This window comes from Larus michahellis, chromosome 3 (assembly GCF_964199755.1).
Source record: "Larus michahellis chromosome 3, bLarMic1.1, whole genome shotgun sequence".
NCBI classification, from domain to species: Eukaryota; Metazoa; Chordata; class Aves; order Charadriiformes; family Laridae; genus Larus; species Larus michahellis.
In genome coordinates this window covers 123,491,550-123,509,975 of record NC_133898.1, presented here as the reverse complement: position 1 = coordinate 123,509,975, position 18,426 = coordinate 123,491,550, and the positions used below count along the sequence as shown (strand labels likewise).

The window sequence follows — 18,426 nt, the reverse complement described above, 5'->3', positions numbered from 1 at the left end:
ATGTCAGGCGAATGCCCTGTAATTACCCACTCATTTCACTTGCCCTTTTGATAACTGTCACATTATCAGCACTCTTTCTGAAATACCCACGTGTTAGTAAAAATGAGTATCAGCAGGGCAGAGTGTTCAGTTACCTCCTGAATTATGAAACCCCTATCCACGAGGGAAAGTCTAATATCCTCTGCAGGCAGTATGCGGTTTGGACGTCTTCGTTCCCATGGGATATCTCTTGCCAAATAGGAAACGGAACCGTGAGCCATTGCCACGCACTCCCTGCCGCATTTCCACTCTTCATTTTCCCTGCGAAGGCCCTGCGAAATGCCCTGTTGCCATTTATATGTTTCGATACGTAAATGGGCAGCCTGCAGAAAAGCTGCCCGCAAATTGAAGCAGGTAAAATTGAACTCGGTGACAACAAGTAACGGAGTGCTGTGTTGGCCAGGCATGAAAGTAAATAACTTAACTTATTGAAAGAAAATCTCTTTTAATGGAAACGGCATGGCTGCAGAAATTCCGGTGGGCTCGGAAATTTTAGGCTTGCTTTGTGAGAGCTGATTTGGGTTGCCACTGGAACGGGTTGCCCAGAGAGGTGGTGGAAGCCCCATCCCTGGAAGTTTTTAAGACCAGGCTGGATGGGGCTCTGAGCAACCTGATCTAGTGGGAGGTGTCCCTGCCCAGGGCAGGGGGGTTGGACGAGATGGCCTTTAGAGGTCCCTTCCAACCCAAACCATTGTATGATTCTATGATTTTTTTTACTTGGGTGGAGGGACAGCTTTTCTGGTAGAGCATAATGCTCCGTGTACGCTTAAGGTTGGAAGCATTGGTGTGATACCTTCGCTATTCAGTTCAGCGATCCCTCCTCTGACGCTGCCCGCCAACACAAGGACATTGTGCTACAAATTAGGGACTGATTTGAGTTCCCAAGACGTGGAGAGGAATTGGTTCCTTTCTACCTGTAAAATGTGTATTTTTTTTAATGAGACAGGAAGCGGGAGCTTATGTAGGAGTGTCACTGGTGACCTCATAGAATCTTCATGGTTGGAAGGTTTGAGATCATCGAGTCCAGCCATACACACACCAAAAAACCAAACCAAACCAAAACAAAAAACCTACAGTCTCTGCTAGTAGAGCATGCCCTGAAGTGCCACATCTATACGTTTCTTAAACACCTCTAGGGATGGTGACTCAACCCCCTCCCTGGGCAGGCTGTTCCAGTGCCTGACCACTCTTTCAGTAAAGGAATTCTTCCTCATATCTAACCTAAACCTCCCCTGCCCCAACTTCAGACCATTTCCTCTGGTCCTGTCATTATTCACCTGGGAGAAGAGGCCAACACCCACCTCTCTCCAACCTCCTTTCAGGTAGCTGTAGAGGGCAATGAGGTCTCCCCTCAGCCTCCCCTTCTCCAAGCTAAACATGCCCAGCTCCCTCAGCCTCTCCTCATATGCCCTGGTCCCCAGACCCCTCACCAGCCTGGTAGCTCTCCTCTGGACACGCTCCAGCACTTCAATGTCCCTCTTGTACAGAGGGGCCCAGACCTGAACACAGCACTCGAGGTGAGGCCTCACCAGTGCCGAGTACAGAGGCACCATCACTTCCCTGCTCCTGCTGGCCACGCTATTCCTGATACAGGCCAGGATGCTAACCTCAGTTAGGTTGGCTGCTCTTTAGCCACAAAAACGTGGAAAAAGGTCACAATGCTGGACGATGGAGACCGTGTGCGTATTGCCTGTGGTGCGAGGCATGACTTTAAGCAATCTTCAGCTTCCTCCCAGTTGTCATCACAATTCCTAGTTCTGTATCAATTTGCTTGCAAGCTACATGCTGAAGTTGCCTGTCGCGCTATTGGAACCCCTGGGATACCAGCGCTGTTCTCTGGGCACGTCGCGAAGGCGTTTCGTACCGTTGCCGGTATGAATCTTGCTGTGTGAGATCTGGGATACGAACTCCAAAGGCAGAAGAGAATGCCGATCCAAAATTACAGATGACGAAATTAAAACCAGCAGGCGGCCTTTCAAATCTTCATTGTATAGACCACCGCTCATGAAAAATTCAGAGGCAGTTTTGGCTCGACGACAGCGCTGGAGCTTCCTTGTCCCAGGTAGTAACTGAGCCAAAACGTTTAATTCTGTGCGTAAAGCTGTTACGGATTGAAGTAGAATTTGTTTAGATAAAGAAAACGGCAATTTTTTACTCTTTAAGAAATCCGCTAGCTAAACAGGAATTACTAAGAGTGTGTTATCAAAAGAAAAAACACTGGGGACTAGCAAAGGGAGAGTGGTTTCTCAAGGTTCTCTGCCACTTTCTTCTTGTTTCCAGTCTCCAGCAGCTGCGGACGGCGCTGGGCTGTTGTCGTGCTTGCGCAGCTCAGCAAAGGAGCCCGCGACGGCAGCTCTTGCTTCCATGAATTCTAACCTCAGCCAGTGTTTAATCACGCCTCGAACAGATTGGCTTTTTGGAGGAAAAACGGCTGTTTCTGTTCTGGTGTCACTGTCCAGCTTAATGTGATGAGTGATGGAATTGCCCTGCCCGAGACACGTCCATCTGCTCCCCTCCTGACCATTTTCTTCCTGGCTTTTCCTGCAGCCTTAAGTTGTCATCCCAAAACACTTGCCGATGATGGGAACTTACTGCTGCCTATCCTGGCATCTCTGCTTCAGCCGAAAGCCTGCTTCAGCTCCTGGTTTGGAGCCGACTTGAAATAGGAGAGAAGGCATTAAGGGCTGAGCTTAAGGGTCTCCTCCAATTTGAAAAGCTTGTATTAGCACGAAAAGTTGTAAAAATGTCAAAGTGGCTACAGAGTCAGCGTCTTCCCATGGACCTGGCGCAGGGCGCAGCCTGCCAGCACCCGACTGCGTGCACTGGTTGTGGGTTTGTCCCCTGCTCCGATATTGTCACCTTTTTCAGTGGGTGATGGGGAGGTAGAATGGTCCCGAGACCTCGCCCTCACGTTTGAGACAGCGGAAAAAAGCTTTGGGATCGGTTCCAACGTTCAGAGACATCCTTCGCGAGCAGCCGGGCGGGTGGGCAAGGACTTGAAGCCGTCGGTGCCTTTGCCGATGAAACAGGGCGTCACTCGTCACGTCGGGCTGCGGCTCCTCTCCCGGCTCCTCCCCGCAGCCGCGCAAAGCCGGGGCTCCTGCCGGCGCTTGGATTGCCGGGACTCCACCGAGGGCGAGCTGAAGTGTAACGAATGCTCTAATTAGCTCGCTCCGCTTGCACTGTGCTAAGCTCAGCCTTAACACCTAGCCACGGTTAATTAAAAGACAGGGTTGCTGAGGTTTTATTAGTACAGGGTGTTTGCCGCTAGATGAAACGGCGGGAGGAGGGTGGATGAGTTGTGTAAATTGGCAGGGGCGGGTGATCACCTGAACGCGGTGAACAGCCCCATTTGGAGATCTCTCGCCTTCCCAGGTGAGCCAGGGGAGAGTCAAACCAGGCAACAAAAGCGTTTTTATCGTTCTCGGGCTGCTGAGCCAGCGCGTCCCCTCAATTTCTTAAAGCTTTTTAGAAGAAAAATCTCCGAGCAGGTATGTGGCGCATGATTCATTTGGCAAATGCGCTCAGCCAACTTCCCGGAGGGGAACTAAAATAATTTCCACATACAAGTAAAGCAAATACCTGTGTCTTGTTCATCCTACCGAGTATTATTGACTAGCGCTGAGTAAGAGATCTCTGCAGAGCCTTGATGAAAAGGTTGGCAACTCATTCCGCTTGGTCTGGATTCCTGCCGCATATGGAATTGCCAGGCTCTGAGTAATCTTCACAGGCTGTTCAACCCCAGCCACTAAGCCTAAACTAAAATGGTTAAAAACTGCCGCTCATGCTCGTAACTACTCACATAGACGCACTCTGTAATAACCGGAGACGATTTCAATGTATGTTCCATTCTTCCCGTTAATGTGTAGAACAGATACTGCCTCCTCAGATCCAGCTGCAACGTTCCACTGCGGTGGTATTTGAGACTAGTTATATTTGGCTCATCTTTGTTCCATATCCAGTTTTACAACTACCAGATGATGCCCTAATGAAACATCAAAGAAACCAGGAACGGTTGCACTGAAGTGCTCTCTGAAAGATGTGGCCGGTGAGGCGCAGAGCTCCCGCTCTGGATACGAAGGAATTTTGACCATAGGGCAAAAGCGACCTTCATCTTTTAGACACGGCAGCAGCATTGTAGCACACATCCTAACTTCCATTCAAAACAAAACACCAAAAAAAGAAGAAAAAAAAAAAAAAGGAAAAAGCTGTTTATCAGTGCTTTTTTTTTAATACAGTTTCCCCAACTATCGTGAGCCCTCTTGTTCTTTACTTAATTTACGTCTGGGGAAAGAGATGAAGAAGAAACAGCCTGGCTGAATAAAACCCAAAAATCACTTCCGAGAAATTTTTCCGAAACGAGAATGGAAGCACTTTGGAAGCTACCGAGCGCTTCAGTATTAGCAGTAAATTTTGTGGCGTTGCGAGAGAAGCACGCTGGATGGAACGCGCACACTTTCATCCCCGGCTGGGCCGAGCCCTGGGGCGACTGGTGGTGCCGCGTTGTTTCTTGGTCAGTCGTGACACAATTAATCCAATCTGGATGCTGAATCTAGATCTATAAATATATTTATTATAATATAACAAGAACTTAACAGTAAACATAAACTATATACAATACCATTACAGAGAACCCTGTTTTTAATATTATTCACAGAAATAGCCAGTTTTGTTCCAGTGTGAGAAATGAGGAAGTAAGCTAAATTGGAAATGTTGACTGTGTTTCGGCCTTGTTGATAGGTAGCACCTCCTTTGGAGGCAGACACACACCAACACTAAAATTAGTCCTGCCCCAGGCAGTTAGAAACTTGTGCTCCAATCTGTAGGTTCACACTTGCACCCTGTTTGACATAAATACTTTAAATGACATACTAGTATATAATTTCGTTGTGCTTATTTATTTATTTTTATTTTCCTTTAAAGAATAAATAAAACAACTGCATAACAAAGGCTGGATCCTCACTGTCAAAATGAGAGACTTGAGTCACCCTATAGCTTGACTCAGCTGACGTGAGCGCTTTTTCTTTAAATACTGCAAGATACAAATTTCATTTTTTTTTATTTTATAAACGATTATTAATAAAATAAGATGATCAGCTAACCACCTGCATTGATTTCCCCGAAGCTGTAGGCAGACCTCCCTCCGTATAAAAAGGCTAGCGTATTTGGTATGAAATTCAACCAGATATTGACTGCAAGATCTCGCCCTCGCCCTGTATAGGACCCTCCTTCTTGAATTACCGGCGTGGCATCTGGGACTTGAGTCTGCAAAGGCAAGTATGGCAACTTTTTTCCCTCTACTTGGAAAGAAATCGGGCAATCCTTAGCTTGGGGTTACTTCCTCCTTGTGAATTTTAAGATTCTTTCCCCTGCCCCCTCTACGTTACCCGCTCCATCTCCCATTTGATCCTTTTCTGTATAAATTTATAAAGAATTTCCACATCACAACGCTCTCTGGATAGACAATATTTTAATATATATAAAAATATAACCCCTGTGCTGTGCATATACTTACAACTCTACGTAGTAATCACTTTAAGTCTCTTATACTGGGCTTAAGTCTATGCATTTTTCTACCATGGGATTTAAACTCGTGTGTTTAAAATCTGTAAATAAGAGAAGTATAAGGCTTCCACGCCTATGGGGAAACTTGAAAAATAAAATAATAAAAAAAAAACCTTCTCAGACTTTACATAAAGGATAGTGGCGTAAATCCCGAGGTAAGGGATTTTGGTTGAGAGCCAAAACCGAGTGCGTACCCACAGCAGGAGGCGTCTTCTCCGGTTGTTGAAAACGTGGAAATCCCACACCGCGCCGTGTGTTTTAACGTGATCCCAATCAGAAGAAGTGAAGAGCAGTTTTGTCAGGAGAACACCTCTGGAATCGAAACCATTTTCATTTTGCGTTACGGGAATCGAGCACTGCCAAGTTCGCTCACCAGCGGAAACCGGGAGGAAGAGGTGAGGAGCCCCCCCCCCCGACCCGTGGGCATGGCCACACGTGCCCACACAAGTGTCACCGGGAGCAGAAACTCATCCAGCCCAACAGACCTTTTTTTTTTTTTTTTCTCTTTCATCATTTTACACGGAATTTATTACCAATGGCTACTCTTCTTCCCCCCAGTCCCCACCTCACCCCCCCTTCTGGGCTCTGCTCTCGAGAACTGAAAGATTCCTTTGATCTGATGGAAGACTGACACCAACGTAAGCCATCTGTCACACAAGATTTCTCTCAGGCATTGGTATTGAAAAGCATGTATTTGTTAAAAACAAATGTCGGAATCAAAGTGGTAAGGACACTTTGACCTTTCAAATAGATTGATGCCTAAAGTGTAATAGTAAAACTAATCTGCACGGTTATTTTAAGAATCAAGCTTGAGCTCTAGAAGTAAAATGCAGATTTTTTTTTTTTTTTTCCTCTCTTCCCCAGCTTAAAAAATATGTGAAATTCTATTGCACCTGGGCTGACCAAAAGCCGACGTCCAGAACAAGTGCCACTATAACATCTAGTGACACCCTCGTATTATTAAGTTACAATATCTTACATAGCACGGAGCTCTCTGCTCCTTGTTCACCAAAAGGTGAGGATGATTTTTCTACATTCAATGTAGACACTATTCAAGACTTTAGAGCAATATGTTCACTGGCTGGCTTTGCTGCTTTTGTTTCGTAAGTCGTAGTAATCTTCTTGCCCGCTTTCAACAGGTACAAAGAGTTCTCCATCCAACTCCCGGGTAACATCAGCCGCTCTGAATGTACTTCTTGATTACTACGCAGCCGTGTCGGAAAACAGGGCAGGGCATATTTGGTAGAAGTGTCCACGTATTCGTCTTAGGATCGTAGGCTTCCATGTTTCCCAGGGCAGGTCCTTCGCTGCTAACGATCCCACCAGTGGCGTAAATTTTCCCATCCAGAACCACAGCGCTGTATTTTTTCAAAAAAAGAAAGTTTTAGTTAGTCTTCTCACCCAACAATTTTCTTTTTCGGCTGAAAACAAACCCAGTCTTCCGTAACAAGGGGTAAACAATGAATATACCCTTTATTATTACCTATATAAAGGTGTGTGGGCATTTCTCTTCCCTCTCCCTTTCTCTTCCCCCTCCTTTTCTCTTCCCCCAAATTAATCCTTTTTGTGTTCCTGCCAGGTAGGTAAATGTTGTCTCTAATTTAAGCAACAGAAATTAGTCCAAGTGAGGTGTTTCTCCAGCCCACGTACGGGATCTGCAGCAAATGTAGCAGGACGACGTGTCCCTGCAACACCACGCACACGCAGAAGCAATCCAAGCAATTTGGGGTCCCCACCACCTCAGCTGGAATAAACCCTTGCTTCAAGTCACTCCTCTAATTATCAATGAAGGGGGGAATAAAAACCCTTCCCAAAAATGCTCTGTTGCTTCAGCCCCCTCCGTGGTGGCAGCGCCCAGGGGTCCTGCTGACCTGTCCTCCTTGCCACCAGGAGGGCTGGTGCGAGAAGCCCACCCGTGGCGCACGATCTGGTGGCTGGGGATGTGCAGCTGAGGGTTTGCACGGGCGCGGTATGGTGGCCGCTGAAGAAGACAACAAAACCTTACTGCTTTTTAAAAAGGGAAGTGTTTTCGGACTTCGGACACCTCTTGCAAATCAAGGATAACGGGGCTGGGCTAATCCCATGGTCCGTAGGCTCTCGACAGGAGGGAAGGTGCACAGGTGTGAAAGGTACTTGAAAGAAAAATTGCCCTTCAGCCTCGTCTCTTCCTCCTCCCTCCTTCCACTTAATCCCTCGGCCTCTCCGATAATGCTGACGCTCGCTTTGGGCTAGTGAAGACGGACAACGAGGGACTGGGCTCCGGTGTGTGTATTTGGGAAGGGCAGACGGACAACGGAGGCAGCTGGGTGGGAAAAGCCTCTGCAGGGCTGCCGCGTTCTCCATGCTGCCTTCCCTCTGCTTTTCTGCCCGAGTTTGTCCCCCAACATTTAAAGATGTTGTTAAGACGAACGGGGCTGGCAGTGGTTTTACTGGTGGTTGGGGTCCCTTCCAAGAGGTCTTCTGGTGGTTGGGTCCCTTCTAAGAGCAGCTGGGGGACGGCTGTGTCGGAAGGAAGAGGGACTTGGAGAGTGTGTGCCAGAGGACAGCAGGGACAAAAAGAAGGAGGGGAAGGAAATTAATTGCAGCCAAGAAGGTGGCCTAGATCTAAGAAGCTGGAGAAGGGTAGCAACCCTGTAGGCTTGGTAAAAGCAAAGTCATTTCTTTAGCTAATTTTGGAGTAGCGGGAAAAAGAATAACAAGAAGTGATAAAGGCAAAAGACAGAGAGCGCTGGAAGACCCAGGATTAACCGAGACTAAAATGGCACCGACAAAGTAACATGTTTCTGAAGACCACAAAACTCTGATGTCCTTGTGGAGAAGCAGAGCCTGAGGTTAAAAATAAACCCACAATGACAACAGTGAGGACTCAAATAAGCCTAGTCCCTGGGTACCGCCAGGAAATAGGAAATAATGAGAATCTTGTCAAAATAACTGTTAATCTGAAAGGAGGAGGAAGGAGAGAGAGACTTGAAACACTTGATTAGAGCCTATCCACAAATCAGCAGGGCTGGATGATACATAGCCCAGGGTCCTGAGGGAGTTTGCTAATGAACTTACTGAACCACTGGTAATTATTTTTGAAACGTCAGGGAGAAATGGGGAAGAACGAGGACTTGAGTAAAGCAAGTGTCATCCTGAAAGACGGCTCTGAAAGAGAACGGGCCCACCTCCAAAGGGGCCGGCGCTGGAGGCGGAGAGGCGCTGCCCGGCAGGGGCTCCTGCCAGGAGGGAGCAGAGATGGCAGGACCAGCCGCCCCAGTAAATGGGACAAACGTGTAAATTAAACCACAGTTTCGGGCTTAAGGTATTTGTTGGGGGGTGGAAACCCCATCTCTGTACTGGAGCGAGTAACTATTTAAAAGCAAACCAGGCCGGGACTTAGAGTTTGCAAAATACAGCATGGGGATGGGGGGGAGGATGGTCCCACCCCATGCTGAGACAGTCCCGACGTGGTGGAGGGGCTGCTGGAACCAGCAGGGTGAGAGTTGAGAAATGAGGCCACGGGGTAGTGGTTGCTGTTCGTGTTTCACTTTTTATTAATGGTGAAGCTGAAGCAGACAGAAGCTTATTCGAATTGGGATATGGTTCGGGATGCGTCGGGCAGAAGAGGGTCCAGTGTCAGAGATGGAGTGTGGTAGCTTTGCTGCCTCGGTCCTCTAACGAAATGCTGCTCGGTCATTAGAAAAGCACCCCTACTCAAAAAGTGACCCAAAAAATAAGGCAAATGGATTAATTCAGCAAATTTTTGGGGGTGAAGTGGGAAAACCCAAACAAACTGCCAAACGAAGAAAAGATTTCCCCAAGAAAGATCTGGCTGCAAAACTATCGATAACAGGCAATTATATGAAATACTGGCGTGGAGCGTGGAGCCTGGGGCTGGTTCCATCAGTGTTGATGATCGAGGTCCACTGCCCATGAATGGCCTCAGGTAAGTTTTAATTTTTTGGTGTGGACGAGAGTACCTCTCACCAGCACAGGAGAGGACCTTCATGTCTGTTACCATGTAAATACGGGGTCTGTCTAATACTGCTCGTTACCCGAGGAGACCGCTCTGCATGGAGCGATTGCTCTGGATGGGAAGAAGGGGATGGACAGAGGGAGGACCCTGTGCAAAGACCTTTCCATCTGTGCTGTAGGTGACCCTGGGAACAGCAGCCAAGCGACCTCCTGCCCTTCCCAGCTGGCTGTGCGCTGCGTGGCTGAAGTCTGGCCTTAAGTGCCTGGTATCCCTTAGGCGTGTAGTGTTAGGTCTCTAAAAGGGGATGTGGGTGCTTCACAAATTCCTCCGTAGTATCTTAGCTGCCCACATTTCTTCTAGTTAAGTCTCCTCTGTGGCATGTCTGGTAGCAGCTACTCTAAGCCGCAGCTGCTGCCACTACAGCAGCTGAATAGCCAAGCGCACCTTCCCGAACGGCTCCGGGTTCCTCCCCAGCCCATGCTCTGGATCAGGGGTTGCAGCGGGTGGGCAAACGCTGCTCTTGTTCTCCGGCACCTGGGCTACGGCACTGAGAGAAATTCATGGCCAGCGGCTGAGACAAGCAGCTCAGTACTGTAACCTCCCACCGTGATGCCGATGCGCCGGGGAAGAAACGGATGCGGAATTCCACCCTCTGGAAGACTGTATGAATTTTAAATGGTAATTAGATTAGCTTCTGCCCCCTCCGTATGCAATTCCCGTAGATAAGACTGGCATAACGCTTAGCTCCTGAGTCATGCCTGAGGTTATGAAAAACAGCGAGCTGCTCCTGCTATGAAGAAACAGGCAGCTCTAAGCCCGCAGCGGGTACTTACGTGTGCAGGGGACTTTGGAGACATTCTGGCATCTCTGGGGCTAAAGTGGCAGGTAGCTACTTAAGATCAATTAGGAGTTTAGTCCTGGACAATCACTGCTAATTTCTGGGACCTCAGGGAATAGGAAACTCAAGTGGTCTCTCAAACCTTGAGGAAAGTGAGTGGAAAGGAGGGTGCTCATTGCTCTCTCTTCATTACTGTGACAATATTTCTTTTCTCCCCTCCCTTCCATCCCATCAGCTGTAAAAACATCGTTACCAAGGCTGATGTACAAAGAAAGGAATAATTACAATAATTAGGATGCGAGTTTATTGCTCGGTGCCATTAATCCTGAGAGATAAAATGATTACAGGCTGTCAGAGCCTGGGAATGAAGGAAGCTCCGCGATGCAGAGCCTGGCTGCCGGGACGCCAACCCTCCCCAGCTCCGGGGGCAGTGGGACCCCCGCCTCTCCGGCAGCACGCTGGGGGGGGAAGGTGATCGGCATTGAAACGGAGGTCACTTCATCCACTCTTTCCAGGAAAATACGTTTCAGTATTTTGAAAATTATTACCTGGCAGGCTAACGGCCCTGCTTGCCACTCCCCAGGTAACTACCGCCATTTCTGAGAGGCCTCACCTACAGCCCTGCAGCTGAGACACCCGAGGTGCCAGGGCATCCTTCACTGCCCAAACCATGAGCGGTCTCAGAGGATCACACCGTGTCCCCCAGCACTGCCACCACGAGTCCGGTCCATCTGCTGACCTCCACAGAGCTATGAATCATGGTCCTAAGAAAATCCCAACGAGGCTGAGGCGCACCAGGGCTGGTGGGGACCTGGTTGCCCACAGCTGGAGTGCTTGTGTAACCTGAATACCCTCTAAATCTCCTCTCTGCCTATCCACCTTGCAGTTCTTCCCCAGCTTGAGCTAACAGTTGGCAGAGAAGATCCCTCTCTGACAGCTGGCCATTAAGTGACTTGACGGACAAAGCCAATCACTGAATCATAAACTCATAGAACAGCCCAGGCTGGAAGGGACCTCAAAAGAGCATCTGGTCCAGCCTCTCGTAGGAAAGGGAGCCTTGATGAGATTGTCTAGCACTCTGTCCAGTCCCATCTTGAAAACCTCCAGCAATGGGGACTCCACCATGTCCCTGGGGAGGTTGTCACAGTGACTGACTGTTCGCGTTGTAAAAAACGTCTTCCTTATATTGAGATGAAACTTCTCCTTGTGTAACTTGTACCTGTTACCCCTTGTCTCCTCCATGTGGCTTCTTGTGAAGAGAGAGCCTCCTTCCTCCTTGTAGCCACCTTTTAAGGACTTGCACACTGTGATGAGGTGCCCCTGAACCTTCTCTTCTCCAGGGAGAAGAGAATCTTTCCTCATAGGGCAGGTTCTCCAGCCCTTTGATCATCTTCGTGGCCCTTCTTTGGACCTTTTCCAGTTTGTCCACATCTTTTTTGAATTGTGGGGACCAAAACTGGACACAGTACTCCAGGTGCGGGCTGACAAGCGCCGACTGGGATGATCACATCTCCACCTCTGCTAGTAACACCCCCACAGATGCAGCTCAGGACCTGATTTGCCTTTGTTGCCGCATTTGACGTTGCACTGCTTTTTAATCAACTTTTAAGCACATGTGAGCAAACCTAGTCATGCTCCAGCTCAGGTGTGGGGCAGCAGGGCTCAGCACACACCAGCTGGGGGTGCTTTCAGCTGGGGCCCTGCTCAGGCAGCTCAGCTGCCATTGCTTTGGTGGCCACCTTCCCACCAAGACTGTTATTGACCCTCCACTTTTTGTTCAGAAGCGTCTTACATCTCCTGATGGGCAGTAGGCTGGACGCAACCCAAAGCAGAGGACGTCAGCGCCTCTTTTCTGTAGCGTTTGAGAGCCCAGTTCCTCGCAGCTCTTGCTCCAGCCCTTCTCTCTCCCAGTCGTGATGGCCAGACATAGCGCCAAGTAGTGGCCCTACCAGCAACATTCGTTAATTTTGATTATTATTATTTAAAAATTTCCTGCTTAGTCCTAAAGATCACGTCAGCCTTATCAGGGAACGTTATTAAAGAAAAAAATAAATTCCTATATTGTCATGCCTAGGGTTGCAGAAGAGATTTGAAACAGCTGAATTGGCATGTTGTTTTGATTCCCTGAAACTTAATATCTTCTGAGTCCACAAACAAAGCTCCTCTCCCCCCTCACTCCTGCCCATGCAGGCACACGCGCCCACCAATTTATTTGGAGCAGTTCCATAAAGGTTATTAAATATGATCAGTTAGACAGACACAGACTCTGCTTAGAAGAGGAAAAAAAAAATTCCCTGCATTTAGAAGTGGATGAATTTCCTTCCTGCCCTAAGATTTCAGGAGGGTTTTCCTGGAGGTGGAACTGAACGATGCTCGTCACCTGGGTGGGGTGAGCACTAGGACAAGAGAAGCCTCAGGGTGCCAGGTACGGTGGGAAGCGGCTCCGTGCAGTGCCGGGCAGAGCTGCCACGTGCCCCAGAAGCTTTTACTTAAACTGGGGACTTTTTAAGGAAAGCTGCAGGGTGGTTTGCAGCGCCGAAGGGAAAGGCACGGCTGCTAACGCCGTGGGTGGTGGTGCTCAGGGTGCCAAAGCGTCGTCCCGAGTTTGGGAGGGGTGCCAGGGGTGCCTGGCTGTTTTGCGGCCGGGGTGGCAGCCAGGTTGTTCTGTTTGAGAGGGCTGGAGCTCGGGTGGCCGTGCTGTGCTGCCAGAGGTGTCATCTTTACAATGAGATGGATAAATGAGGGTCCAGATTAGTCATGGTCAATTAGGAGGCTATCATGCCACTTCTTGGAGCGGGATTATTAGTGTGGGTGTTTTGGCCAAGCTCCAGTTGTATTCTCCCATACTCCACGAGCACTTTCCCTTGCTAATGATCCACAACCATCATGTGGCATTGTTACTTATTGCTGAAAACCAGCAATGTTTTATTCCAAAGTCCGTCGCACATCAGTAACGGCCCAAGTGCTCTGTATCAGTTACGCTTTAATGCACAGCAAAATCCTTCATGTCATAAACCGCTACAGAAATTATTGCTATTAGTCTGGTGCGGCAGTTCTCATCCGCTGGCCGTGGAGCATAGTCCCGACCACAGGGCTCCTTCCAGATATGCTGGAAGATTTTGGTTTTCCCTTCTGGACCGCAAACACTTCCAGCTGCAAATGCTGCCTGCTGAACAGACCGGCCTTTACGTCTGCGGGCTCGAGAAGCGCGCGGCCATTAAGGAACCGCGCTCTGTAATAGCTTCACCTGGGAATATCCGTCCAAACAAGCCGTGCTCCAACCCCTTCCAGTGCCTGGAGTTACCGCGAACTTTGCAACGAGGAAAGGAATCAGCTGGGGGAGTCTGCGGCTGGTGCCGTGCATTAGCAATGCCTGGTAGTTAAGCACAGGAGTCACCATGCTTCACTGTTCAAGAACAAGGGCTTATTTAAAAAGAAGAGGGGAAAAAAAAAGAAAAAAGAAAAAAAATCCACAAACCGACCCTGGTGTTGTGCTGTTCAGCCCGAGTCGAAGTTTTATTAAAGATTTCCATTCGGCAGAACCATCTAATAAATCTTACTGGTTAACAGTCAGAGGAGGAGGAAGAAAATGCTTTTCTGGTGTCTGTTGGGAATTGCTGGTACTAAATTAGCTGCTCTGGAATTATTGCTGGCACCATCACGCTGCCGCGGTTGCCCCGTGGAGGCTCTCTGTAGCACACGCCTGTTTGCACGCCGCCTGCATCCTAAACGAGCAGAATATGGAATTTTTAATCATGCACAGAAACGCATTCAGTATTCTTTTTGCTTGTGGAAAAATAGACTCTTGAAGGGCACGGCGGGAAGGGAGAGCGCCCGCCCGCAAAGGGAGGACTCTCCAGCGCTGGAGGGGAGGGATGTCTTTGCAAGTCCTTCTGGAGGTAGGTGTCCGGCGGAGCAAGGTGTGACCGTCCCGGCTCTTCATCCCTGCCGGCTGCTGTCTGCTGCTGCCACCACCCTCCAAGGTACCGCAAATGGACAGGGGCTGCCAAACTGAGGGGTCCACGTGGCAAACAGGACACGCTTGCCTCATGTTTGGGAAATGCCAAATATTTCCCTCACGTGTCGCGTGGAAGATGTTCAAGATCTGCACGTGCACTCTCAGTGAATTTTAAAACACCTCAGGCCCATTATAGCTCTTTGCCCGTTCGGTACCATCCCTCAAAGGGTTAATTCTAGGTCAACACAAATTTCTTATTGACTTCGCTCAGGCCAGGCTTAATCTGAAAATGATGCTCAGTTTGCTCTTCCCTTGATTGTGAGCTGGAGACCCGAACTGTTTCTTTTTCGTTTTTCATTAAGAGTAGTTCAACTTGATCTTTAAACCATTTGAATGGACCTTGAATTTTTCACACATGGGAACGTCACACACATTTCTTTTCCCCGTGCTCGAAGCCATCGCGCTCCCTACTCACGACGACGTAGAAACAGTGCAGATAAAAATAGAAGTGATGCGGGCAAGATTTTTCCCAGCAAATTTGGTATCGAGTGCTTCCTGGTGAGAGGAGATCAATAGCATGCGGTTAATTTTTAAGTTGTTTATGTTGCTGCTTTTAAACCATGTTTTTTGTGATCCATGCTAATGAGTGGAATGAGGAATTTATAGATTCACAGACTAAGGTCAGAAGGGATCTCTGTGCTTACTTAATCTGAGCTTGCGTATACGGAGGCCATGCACTTCTCCCCAGGCAGTATCTCTCTTGGAAAGGTATCTAATCGCCTCTTACAAACACCCAGTGTTGGTGAGTTCGCCCCCTCCCTTGCTGCTTCACTGTTTAATTATCCTTGCTGTTGGGAAAGCGCCTCGCTCCAAGGCTGAGATGCGTAACTTGACGTTCTAAGCCCTTGTAACCCGCTACGCCTCTGTCTGCCAGACTGAAAGCTTTTCCACTTGCTCCCAGTGATCGAGTCACCTCTCAGCTTTTCTTTGATAAACTCCTGAAATTTCACGTCCAAGATCTGATTTGCAACCCGGGGTCATTTTTGCAGCTTCCCTTTGAACTTCTGCTGATGTTTCCACACGTCGGCGCATGGACCCGAGACCTGCACTCCTCTCGCAGCAGCACTCTCTCTTCCCAGCTTCAACTTGTTTGCGTTCCCGTGTTAGGGCTCATATTATATATCCACCATTGCACTGACCTTTTATCCGCCGCACTGCGATGAGAGCTCACGTTGTGTAGCTCTGAGTGGCCGCCTTTACGTCCTCCTCTGAGTCCCTGGCTTTCTGAGGGGAGCAGGGCTGCTATGCAGGTCCAGCTCGCGATTGTGCTTCCTCCATCTATTACTTTGCACTTAAAAGACGGCTGCTACCTTGAGACCGTCTAACCGAGACATGCAGGTAACTGGCTGGAATAGCTCCTTCTGTAGTATTTTTTACCCGCCAAGTGTTACACCACCTGCAACCTTTACCAGGGGAGATTTTCTATTACCTGGATTGTTGGTAGATGTATTAAATAGCATTGAAGAAGAATCAGTGCTTGCTACTGGTGGCCTTGCTCAATGATATCTTCTCATTAACAGCTACATTTTGAGATCTGTCTGAAGCAGATTTAATCTCTCTAACGTGTGCCTTGTTAATTCCATATAATACCAGCCAAATACCTTGGAGAAATCGCAGTATATTATAGCATCACAGTCGTCTTTAGCAGTCAGGTGTGTTTTATTAAAAACCAAAACAAAGAGCCAAATCCCGCCCCCCCCCCAAAAAAAAGCAAAAGACAACAGGTTGGTTTAACCAGACCCATTTTCCAGGAAAGTGCATTAATTGCTCTTCATTATATTATTAGTATCTAGTTATTTGTTCATGAAATCCCAAATTAACCACTCTCGTATTTTGCAGAGGACTAACATCAGGCTAAGTGAGACCACTTAGCCTGATGTTGGTACTTTGCAAAATTAATTGCTGCACTAAAATTCTCCCTCTCACCTTTTCAAAATACGGAAACACTTTGGCAGTGCCCTGAACCATCCTGAACTGTAAGAGTTATTAAAAATCAACATTAGTGGTTCAAACTGCTTCTCAGCGAAGTCTCTAAAGACGCCTGCATCCAAGACGGCCGGGTTGCCTGATTTGAGAACTTAATTTCTGACCTTTTCTGTTCCCATTTTTCCTTGCTGCCAACGGTGACCACTTCTGGTCCCCTCGCAGCAGAACGCGGGACCAAACCTTCTTGCGCCCTTCCGAATACAGATGAGAAATACCCATCCGATCGGTTTGTGCTACACTTTGCTACCTCATCAGCCTCATCAGCAATGGTTTGATAACCGATTAAAATTACATATTTCATCCCAGATGGTTTAAAATGCCATTCTTAGCCATTAGGACTTCCCCGTTCCCTCGGCCTCCTGTAGCAGCAGCCAGTTTTTCATCTATTTGTTACTGCTAACCTCCCGTCTTCCCTATTTCCATACATACTGCTTTATTTAGTTTTTGTCTAGGTTTTACATTTCCTTTTGGCTGAAATATTTTCCCCAGCACATTTAAGAATTTTTGAAAGTGTGCCTTTTTTGGCATCCAATTGGGAGGTACTGAACTATTCCTTTTTTTGGTGACTATCCCACTATAAATGTAGGTTTCCAGACCACTGTTGCTTTAGGCTTTGGGAAAAAAAAAATAAATTTAAAAGTTTGACGTTACTGCTTACTGATGGATGTCATATTCTACTTCAGCAAAGCCAGTTTATTACAGTGCCTAAGCAGCAGCTAATATTTAAGTCACCAGTTTACTCTCCTTGGTCCACCACAAGGTCTCCCACTGGATTCCCTTCTGCGGGGTGCAGCACAAAGCATCCCTTCACACTAAAAACCTTGGGAATTTTTCGGGTGAGATGCTCAGCCAACGGCCCCGGGTTGAAATCGCCCACGACTGTGCAATTTCCCTTGTAGCGTATTGCAGATGCACCATTAACAGATTTTCATTATGTTTTGTAAAAGAGAGATGTTTGAAAGGCGGTTCATCTCTCTCTATGGGACCATACGGGAACGTATCAAACGCACAAGTCCCTCGTGTTCCGTTTTACTGGTTAGGGCTCTAATCCTGAGCTGCGTTGTCCCCTTTATTTGTGGTTTGCAGGAGAAAACCAGCCTCAGCAGCTGCCTGAGCGCTGCAGGCTCCTCATCCTGCTTTGCCTCCCGCTAGAGCAGAGGGCCAAGGAAGACTGGACCTTAGCGCAGGACGCACACGGCCGCCCGGGATGGAGCCGGCTGCTCCCCGTCCTTTACTTACAACAAAATATGCTTCAGCAGCCAAGAGAGGGCGCTCCTTAAATTAATAAAAGAAAGGGAAAAAAAGGAGAAAACCAGAAAAAAGCAGCAAAAAAGAGAGAAACCGAACATGCTTTCTCAAGAAGGAATTTTTTCCGCCAAAGCCAAAGGTTAAATGCAACAACTTAAAACACGGAGGTGTTTTTCAACCGCAGCATGGGGAGCAGGGATGCCCTTGGGGCAAGGAGCAGAGCTGCTGGCTGAACGTTTTGGAGATGCGGGTCTGTTGTGGCCCCATCCGCTGCTCTGTGGCTGCTATTCCTCCCACCCCGGCCAGTGTTTTGCGCCGGCACTTGCCCAGCACAACCCCTCTGTCCCGGTTTTGCGCAGTGCCTGAAGACGCTGCTGCATTGGGCACTGATAACAAACCCTCACCCAGGGCCCGTCGTGCCGCGCGTGGACCAGCGATGGCTTTTCCCCATGAAACCAACAGCTCGGCCAGTCTCCAGCACAGGGACCCGCTCTGCGAGGGGCTGGCGCTGTACAAAGCCTGAAACAAGCCCGTCTTTCTGTAACAGCCATGTAATACTTTTTAAAAGGCCTTTAAGTGCTGCCAGTACCTGCCATGGGTGCCAAGTTTTATTTTTGTCAGCCCATTTGGGAAGTTTGTTAAAACCTGTGATCAGGATCGGGGAAGCGAGCCCAAAAAGCAATCAAAAGCACGTAATAAATAATAATTAATATCAGTGTGTGGTGCTTACTCAGTATTTTTTTTCTTCCAGGGATCTTTTAGCTAGTTAGCAAC

At 48.2% G+C, this 18,426-nt stretch overlaps 1 protein-coding gene across 9 annotated transcripts in view; it reads right to left on the bottom strand.

The window, feature by feature from the left end:
* Positions 1-4,655: 4,655 nt before the first annotated feature.
* Positions 4,656-18,426, bottom strand: part of KLHL29 (kelch like family member 29) — a 403,126-nt gene continuing 389,355 nt past the window's right edge. For all 9 annotated transcript variants that reach the window (XM_074581951.1, XM_074581954.1, XM_074581955.1 and 6 more), the window contains one exon: positions 4,656-6,962. In XM_074581951.1, the coding sequence (XP_074438052.1) occupies positions 6,779-6,962 (184 nt within the window). In that variant the 3' untranslated portion in view covers positions 4,656-6,778. The remainder of the gene's footprint in view (positions 6,963-18,426) is intronic.